The sequence below is a fragment of the Aythya marila genome (genome assembly GCF_965140915.1).
Source record: "Aythya marila genome assembly, contig: HAP1_HAP1_SCAFFOLD_1202, whole genome shotgun sequence".
Taxonomy (NCBI): Eukaryota; Metazoa; Chordata; class Aves; order Anseriformes; family Anatidae; genus Aythya; species Aythya marila.
The window spans coordinates 1-8,602 of NW_028137275.1; the positions used below are offsets into that span (position 1 = coordinate 1).

An 8,602-nucleotide genomic window follows, 5' to 3' on the forward strand; every position below is an offset into this window, starting at 1 on the left:
GCTATGGAACGAAGGGGGCGTGGTTTGTGCAAAAGGGGGCGTGGCCACGGCCTCCCAGTGAGTTTTGGTAGGCCCTACAGGAGCCTCCTGTGTTTACATAGCCCCTACCGGAGCCCCCCGTTTATGTAGGCCCTACAATAACTCGTCACATTTCTCTACAAAAAGTGTTTATGGAGGCCCTACAAGAACTCCCCGTGTTTACACACATCCCGCGAGGCTCCCCAACGTTTCCGTAGGCCCTACAATAACTCCCGTGCTGCCGCTCCGAGCCCCCGGCGTTTCTGTAGGCCCTACAAAAACAACAACACCACGCCGCGGTTACAGACGCAGCTCCCGTGTTTACGTAGGGCCTACAATAACTCCCCTTGTTTACGCCGCCCCTACACTAACCCCAAATGTTTCATACGACGCCCCCAAACGTTCCTGTAGGCCCTACAATAACACACGACACCCCCCAAACCCCAACGCCCCACCCCGTGTTTCTGTAGGCCCTACAATAACTCAATGTTTACGTGGGCCTTACGAGGCCTCCCGGGGTTTCTGTAGGCCCTACCACAACACCCCCCAAGCCCCAGGGCCCCCCCCCGTGTTTACGTAGGCCCTACCATAACAGCGCCCCCCCCTCACACGTCCAGGTCGCCGTCGGGGTCCTCGGGGTCCTCGGGGGGGTCGCAGGGGTCGGGGCCCCCCCGCAGCAGGGCCGCCCGCCTGGAACGGGGGGGGGGGGTCACTGGGGGGACTGGGGGGAACTGGGAGGGGAATTGGGGGGGGACTGAGGGGGGAATTGGGGGGACTAGAGGCACTGGGGGGGAACTGGGAGGAACTGGGCACAATGGGGGGGCACTGGGGGGGAAACTGGGAGGGTCACTGGGAGGACTGGGAGGAACTGGGAGGGCACTGGGGAGGGAACTGGGGATACTGGGAGGAACTGGGAGGAACTTGGAGGCACTGGGGGGGCACAGGGGGACACTGGGAGGCAACTGGGAGGACTGGGATAAACTGGGATGAACCGGGGGGGGCGTTGGGGGCACTGGGGGACACTGGGATGATTCTGGGGGGGCACTGGGGGGAACTGGGACGACTGGGATAAACTGGGATGAACTGGGGGGGGCACTGGGGAGGGGAACTGGGGGCACTGGGAGGCACTGGGGGCTCACCGGGGGGGCTGAGCAGGTAGGGGGGGGGGCAGCGCCGCCCGCGCCCCCTCCTCGGCCGCCGACAGCTGCAGGCGGAAGGGGGGGGGGGCTCCGAAGGGGGGGGGGGCGCCCCCCCCTCCCCTCCCTCCCCCCTCCTCCACCCCTCCCCCTCCCCCTGGGGGGGGGGGCGCGGGGGGGCCCCGAGGGAGCGCAGGGAGGGGCCGGGGCCGAGGGCGAAGAGCTCGGAGTGGGGGGGCTGCAGGAGGGGGGGGCAAAAATGAGGGGGGGCACCCCAAAAATTCCCCCCCACTAGAGCCCCCCCCCAGGTCATCAGTGCCCCCCCCCAAATGGGGGCAACTCAAAAATGCCCCCCCCAAATGAGCCCCCGCCCCAAAATGGGACCCCCCAAATTTCCCCCCATTGCCCCCCCCAAAAGAAACCTCCCCCCCCAGACCCCCTCCCAAAACCTCGCCCCCCCCCCAGACCCAACCCAAAGCCCCCCCCCCAAAATCCCTCCCCCAAATCGGAGCCCCCCCAACCCCACCCCCCAAAAAAAAATCCCCCCCCAAATGCCCCCCCCCAATTGGACACCCCCCCCCAAAAAAAAACTCATCCCCCCAACCCCCCCAATACCCCCCCCCAAATTGCCCCCCCCAATAAAATCTCCCCCCCCCCCAATGGCCCCCCCCAAATTGGACCGCCCCAAATTGGACCCCCCCCCAAAAAAATGCCCCCCCCATCCTCACCTTCAGCCGCCCCCCCCGGGGGGGCTCCATGACCGTGACCCCCGGGGTCCCCCCCCGGGCCGCCCCCCCCCTATTTTGATGCGGGTGGGGCCCAGCGCCCCCCCCCCTCCCCCAGCGCCCGCAGCACCCCCGGGGGGTGCAGGTCCCGGTGCAGCAGCGCCAGCACCCGCCGCGGGGGGGGCCCTGGGGGGGGCACAAAAAAAAAAAATAAATAAAATAAAATCAAAGGGGGGGGTAAAGGGGAGCCCCCCCCGCGGGGAGACCCCCTCCAAACAGCCCAACCCCCCTCAGGGCCCCCCCTTCAATTCTGGGCCCCCCCCCAATTTTTGTGCCCCCCCCAATTCCATGACTCCCCAAGTGCCCCCCCATTTTATGCCCCCCCCATTTTAATGCCCCCCCCAGAGCCCCCCCAACTTAATGCCCCCTAAGTGCCCCCCCCAATTTAACCCCCTCCAATTTCCTGCCCCCCCCCAATTTTCTGCCCCCGCCCCCCCCATAACCCAGCCGTGCCCCCCCCCCCCCCCAGCTCCATTCCCCCTCAGGTGCCCCCCCCAATTTTACACCCCCCCAACCCCCCCCCAATTTCCCCCCCCCCACTGACCGGCTGTGCCCCCCCCCCCAGCAGCGCCCCCAGGGCCGGGCCGAGGCAGGGGGGGGGCAGGCGCAGCAGGAGCCAGCTCAGGGAGTCCAGGACCAGCGTCTCGGGGGGGGGCGGGGGGGGCCCTTCGGGGGGGGCCCCACAGGAGCCCCCCCAGCTCCGGGGGCTCCCCGTCCCGCCCCCCCCCCAGCCAGCCCAGGGGGTCGGCGAAGGCATCGCGGAACTGCAGCCTGGGGGGGGCACGGGGGGTCAGGGGGGTGTGGGTGGCCCTGGGGGGGTATTGGGGGTCCTGGGGGGGCTATGGGGGGGCTATGGGGGTGGGGGGGCTATTAGGGGGGCAATAGGGGTCCGGGGGGCTATTTGGGGTCATGTGAGGGCTACGGGGGGGGGTTGGGGCCCTATGGGGCCGCTCTCACCGCTCAGTGACCTCGGGGCTGAGCCCGGCCCCGAATTGCTCCCGCGACACCTCGAGCAGCACCACCAGCACCCGCTCCGCCCTGGGGGGGTGTGGGGGGGTGAGCTGGGGGGCCGGGGGGGGCTCAGCCCCATAACCAGCCCCCAATAGCGCCCCACAGCCCCCACCCCACCTCTGCACCGCGGCGCTGACGAACGCCCGGAGGAGGCCGCGGCCCTCGCAGGTGGCGCTGTCTGGGGGGGGGACAGGGGTGAGCCCCACAGAACCCCCCCCGACCCCATAACCCCCCCCGTGACCCCATAACCCCCCCGGCACCCCATAAGCCCCCCCGGCACCCCATAGCCCACCCCACAGCCCCCAAATCCCCCCCCAGCCCCCCAGACCCCATAACCCGCCCCATAGCCCCCCAAATCCCACCCTATAGCCCACCTAGACCCCCCGCCCTGCCCCAAAACCCCCAATAACCCACCCCATAGCCACCCCCCACCCCATAACCCACCCCATAGCGCCCCATAGCCCACCCCACAGCCCCCCAGACCCCATAACCCGCCCCAAAGCCCCCAAATTTCCCTCCCCCCCCGCACCCTCCAGGAGCAGCAGCCCCTCGGCCCCCCCCGCCACCAGCGCCTCCAGCATGGCCGCGCCGGGGCCGGCGCACGGTGATGACGTCACCGCCCGGCGCCCGGGCGCCGCCATCTTGCGTACGGCACCTGGGCGCCGCCATATTGTGTGTGTCGGGGTGGGGGGGGTGGGGAGGAACAAAATCGCCGGAAACGGGTAAAAGGCACCAAAAAAAATGTTTATTCCGTACAAAAGCGCTCGCGGGAAAGGCCCCGAAAACAGCCAACCCCAAAAATGAGGGGGGGGGCGCCCCGATATCGGGGGGACGCCCCCCGAATGTGTGTGTGTGGGGGGCCCAAATCGAGCGGGGGGGGGAGGGGGAGGGAGTAAAATGGGTGGGGGGGTGGGGCAAAAAGGTGGGGGAGGGGGCCTGAAATGGGGGGTTCCTTAAATTGGGGGGGTCCCAAAATTGAGTGTGGGGGGGTTCAAAATGGGTGAGGAGACCCCGACATGAAGGGGAGTCGCGATACGGGGGGAGAATTGTCACACGGGGGGTTGTATCACAACACTGGGGGGGTCGTATCGTGGAATGAGGGGTCATATCGCGACACGGAGGAGGTCATATCACAGAATGGGGGGTCATATCGCGCCCGGGGGGGTCATATCGCGGAATGGGGGGGTATATCGCGCCCCGGGGGGGGGTCTCAGACGTACTGGGAGGCGCTGCCGGAGGCTCCGGAGCGCGCGGCCGTGGGGCGGGGGTAGCGCCCCCCCCGCGCCTTGCCCGCCCCCCCCCCGCAGGGGCAGGAGCACATCAGCATCGCCCCGCCCATCAGCGCCAGCGCCGACCCCGCCCACCCCACGAAGAGGGCGGGGCCGAACTCGTACCTGGAAAGGGGGAGGGGCGAGGGGGGTCAGGGGCGGGGCCTGGGCGCGAGGGCCACGCCCCCACGGAGCCCCCCCGAGCCCCGCGGCCCCCACTGAGCCCCTCCAGAGCCCCCCCAAACCCCCATAGACCCCTCCCAGCCCCCCCATGCCCCCTTTACACCCCCCCAGCCCCCTCCCAAACCCCCTCAGACCCCTCCCAGCCCCCCCTTAGACTCCCCCAGCCCCCCCCAAGCCCCCTTACACCCCCTCAGCCCCCCCTTAGACTCCCCCAGACCCCCCTTAGCCCCCCCCAGCCCCCCCATTCCCCCTTAGCCCCCCCCAGCCCCCCCGACCCACTTGAGGTTGACGGGCACGGTGGCGTCGTAGAAGTTGGTGACGATGCGGTGCCCGTACCACGAGCAGGCCACCAGCGCCAGCAGCCCTGGGGGGGGCACCACGGTGAGACCCCCCCTCACCCCCCCACTGACCCCCCCCGACCCCCCAGGGGGGATCAAGGGGGGGAAGATATCAAAGGGGGGGTGGAAATCCCAAAGGGGGGGGGGGTCCCAAATACTGGGGGGGGGGGCTAAAGGGGGAGGGGCAGGTCCCGAGGGGGGGGGGGTCAAAGGGAGGGGGAGGGTCCAAAGGGGGGGGGGGTCCCAAACGGGGGGGGGGGGTCCCAAAAGGGGGGGTTGTGAGGGGAGGGGTCCCAAGGGGGGGGTCCCAAGGGGGGTGTTCAAGAGAGGGCTCCCAAGGGGGGGTCCAAAGGGGGGGGGGGGTCCCAAGGGGGGGTCCAAAGGGGGGGGTCCCAAAGGGGGATTCAGGGGGGAAGGTCCCAAAGGGGGGGAGGAGTGAAGGGGAGGGGGATTGAAGGGGGGGTCCCGGGGGGGCACCCACCGGCCAGTATGAAGAGCCCCCCCCCGGCGCCCGCCAGCCGCCCCTTGCGCCTCTCGTCCTCCTCCCCGCAGCGGGTGCAGCTCAGCCCCGGCAGCGCCACCCCCAGCGCCAGGGGGCCCAGCACCGCCGCCAGCACCATCAGCGCCCGCGTGGCCTGCGTCGAGCCTGGGGGGGGCAGGGGGGGTCATGGGGGGGCACTGACCCCATGGGGACCCCATACGGACCCCACAGAGATACCCCAGAGATCCCACAGGGACCCCACAGGGACCCCACCATCAGTGCCTCCAGGGCCTGTGTTGAGCCTGGGGGGGTCGGGGGGGTCGGGGGGGTCATGGGGGGGCACTGACCCCATGAGGACCCCACAGAGACTCCATCGCCCCCCCCGAGCCCCCCACCCCCACCGCCACCCCCCCAAAGCCCCCAAATCCCCCCCCAATGCCCCCCCAGCCCCCAAACCAGCCCCCCAAACCCCAAAATGGGGTGTGGGGGGGGGCAGGGACACGGGGGGGGGCAGCCCCGCCCCGCCCCCCCCCGGTTTCGCTGAAACCCGCGTTTATTGTCCCCGTGGGGCGCGGCCCCCCCCGCCCCCCCCCACCCTGCGGGGACAAAGTCCCCCCCCGCCCTTGGGTGCGGCTGGGGGGGGCGGGGGGGGGCAGGGCCCGCGGCCATGGGGTGGCTCCGAGCCCCCCCCGCGCCCCCAACCCCCCCCGCGCCCCCAAATCCCCCCCCCCATTTGAGGGGGGCGCCCCCTGCCCTGCAGCCCCATAGTCCCCAGTGTCCCCAGTACCCCCCCCCCATGGACCCAGTACCCCCAGTAACCCCCCCCGTCCCCTGATGGCCCCAAATGGCCCCAAAATGCTCCAAAACACCTCAAAATGCCCCCAAACACCCCTACATTCTCCCACACGCCCCCAAATGCCCCAAAATGCCCCCCAAATGCTCCCAAACGCCCCCTACTCACTGCGCAGGGCCAGCCGGGGGGTGCAGACCTCGTGCTGCACCCCCCGGCCCTAAATGTCCCCAAATGTCCCTGAACGTCCCCCAGTGACCCCAAAGGCCCCAAAATCCCCGGAAACGGCCCCAAAAACTCACCGGGCAGGGCCAGCAGGAAGTCTCACGCCTTGCCCTGCAGCTGCCCCACGGCCCCAGTGTCCCCGATAATGCCACATCCATAAACAACCCCAAATGCCCTGAAACGCCCTGAAATGCCCCCAAACCCCCCGAAACAGCCCCAAAAAACTCATTGGGCAGGGCCAGCAGGAAGTCATAGACCTTGCCCTGCAGCTACCCCATGGCCCCATGGCCCCCCCATATCCCCACATCCCCCCCATGTTCCTCCATGTCCCCAAAGTCCCCGATACCACCGTGTCCCTAAATGACCCCAAGCGACCCCAAAAGCCCCCAAATCCCCCCAAACTACCCCAAAATCCCCCTGTACTCACTGGGCAGGGCCAGCAGGAAGTCGCAGACCTTGTCCTGCACATGCCCCACGGCCCCACATCCCCCCCATGTCCCCGATGTCCCCAGTACCCCCAGTATCTCCCACATCCCCCAACGCCCCCAAACCCCCCAAAATGACCCCAAAACTCACTGGGCAGGGCCAGCAGGGAGTCGTAGACCTTGCACTGCAGCTGCCCGGTGCTCTGGCTGGCGCAGCTCATCCACAGCCCCTGGTAGGTGGCCACGGCGGTGATGATGCTGTCCCCAGCGTAGGTACTGGTTTGCCACTGGGGCAGCGCCGTGGCCGCCAGCAGCGCCCCCCAGCCCGCCAGGGCCAGCGCCAGCCCCAGCGTCTCCAGCCCCGCGTTGGCCATCGCCCCCCCGACCCTAAAAGAGCTCGGGGGGATTATTTGGGGTCCTAGGGGGTGCTAGGGTGGAGGGGTGGGGTGATGTGGGGTGCTCCGGAGGGGGCTATGGGTTTTTTTGGGGGGTCTCTGGGGTCTTGGGATAGAGTATGGGGTCTTCAGGTTGCCCTATGGGGTCTTGGGATGGCCTATAGGCTCTTCGGGATGCCCTATGGGGTCTTTGGATTGCCCTACGGGGTCCTTGGGATGCCCTATGGGGTCTTCGGGATGCCCTACAGGTCCGCCAAGGAGCCCTACGAGACCCTAAGGAGCCCTACAGGTCCCTGGGGACGCCCTGTGGGGCCCTAAAGAAGCCCTGGAAGCGCCCCAAGGATCCCCCAAAGAACCCTAAAGGTCCCTTGGGGCGCCCTATAAGTCTCTCTGGACACCCTATAGCCCCTATGGGACCCTAAAGCCCCCTATAGGACCCTAAAGCTCCCCTATAGGGCCCCAGAGCAGCCCCGCAGCCTCGCAGCGCGCCCCAGCCCCCCCGGGTGCGTTACACCTGTATAAACCCCTGGGCGGGGCGCTGACGTCACGGGGAGGGGCGGTGACGTCACGGGGAGGGGGGGCGGGCCCGGGGTCGAGCAAGGGGCAAGGGCGCGGCCGGGCGGGGCCCCCCCCACACCTGGCGGCCCCGGGGCATGATGGGAGCGGGGGGGGGATGGGGAGGTGGATCCGCCCCATGGGCTGCCCCATAGCGTGCCCCATAGACAACCCCAGAGTGCCCCATAGATAACCCTATAGATAACCCCAGAGTGCCCCACTGATAACCCCGTGCCCCACAGATAACCCCATTGTTTGCCCCAGGGCCCGCCCCATTGACTGCCCCCTGATAACCCCCCCCCCGATAAGCCCGGGGGCGGGGCCAAAGCTCGGCCTTAGGGTGCGGGGTGGGGTCAGGGGGGGTCAGAGGTCACGGGCGGGGGCTGAGGGGTCAGGGGGAGGTCAGAGGGCACGGCTCGCTCCTCGCCTCCTGGGGGATGCGCCCCACAGCGCCCCATAGAGCCCCTGGTGCCCTATAGCACCCCATGGAGCCCCATAGAACCCCATAGCGCCCCATAGAGCCCCATAGGCCCCATAGCGCCCCATAGAGCCCCTGGTGCCCCATAGCGCCCCATAGAGCCCCATAGGCCCCATAGCGCCCCACAGCGCCAGCTGGGCGTGACATCACAGCTGTGACGTCACAGGGGACTCCCCCTCTCCCCCACCCCCAACCGGCGCCAGTGACGTCACTGGGCGGGGCCACCCGGGCGGCCGTGACGTCACGCTTCCGGGAATCCCCCCCCAACCTCCACCACGAGGGAAACCGAAACCGAAACCGGGGGCGGGGCCACGAGGTGGGCGGGGCCAGGGCTGACCACGCCCCCCCAGCAGCCCGGAGCCATGGGGCTGGGGCTGCTGCTGCTGCTGCTGCCCTGGGGAGGTGGGGGGGGGACATGGGGGATGGGGGGGCACCAGGGGGGGTGGAGATTGGGGGGGGGGGCACCAGGATGGGTACACTGGGAGCCACTGGGATTTTTTTTTGGGGGGGGCAT

The 8,602-nt window shown here is 69.1% G+C and overlaps 2 protein-coding genes across 5 annotated transcripts; both read right to left on the minus strand.

The window, feature by feature from the left end:
• Positions 1–6: 6 nt before the first annotated feature.
• Positions 7–3,542, minus strand: ELP5 (elongator acetyltransferase complex subunit 5). Of its 4 annotated transcripts, XM_082785353.1 has the most exons (7): positions 3,480–3,542; positions 3,068–3,128; positions 2,897–2,977; positions 2,679–2,710; positions 2,484–2,585; positions 606–708; positions 7–290 (listed from the first exon to the last, which is right to left on the minus strand). In XM_082785353.1, the coding sequence occupies exons 1-7, from the start codon at positions 3,529–3,531 to the stop codon at positions 146–148; spliced, it is 576 nt and encodes a 191-aa protein (XP_082641479.1). In that variant the 5' UTR covers positions 3,532–3,542; the 3' UTR covers positions 7–145. The 4 variants fall into 4 exon arrangements, 3 of the variants coding, with proteins under 3 accessions (XP_082641479.1, XP_082641478.1, XP_082641480.1); XM_082785352.1 differs by having other exon boundaries at positions 2,484–2,710; XR_014319472.1 differs by lacking the exons at positions 7–290; positions 606–708 and adding exons at positions 1,269–1,392; positions 1,883–2,065 and having other exon boundaries at positions 2,484–2,710.
• Positions 3,543–3,816: 274 nt separating this feature from the next.
• On the minus strand, positions 3,817–7,929 carry LOC309890954 (claudin-7-like). Its single transcript, XM_082785355.1, has 4 exons — positions 6,812–7,929; positions 5,221–5,385; positions 4,681–4,765; positions 3,817–4,344 (listed from the first exon to the last, which is right to left on the minus strand). Exons 1-4 carry the CDS (start codon positions 7,032–7,034, stop codon positions 4,161–4,163), a joined length of 657 nt encoding a protein of 218 aa, XP_082641481.1. The 5' UTR covers positions 7,035–7,929; the 3' UTR covers positions 3,817–4,160.
• Positions 7,930–8,602: the final 673 nt, after the last annotated feature.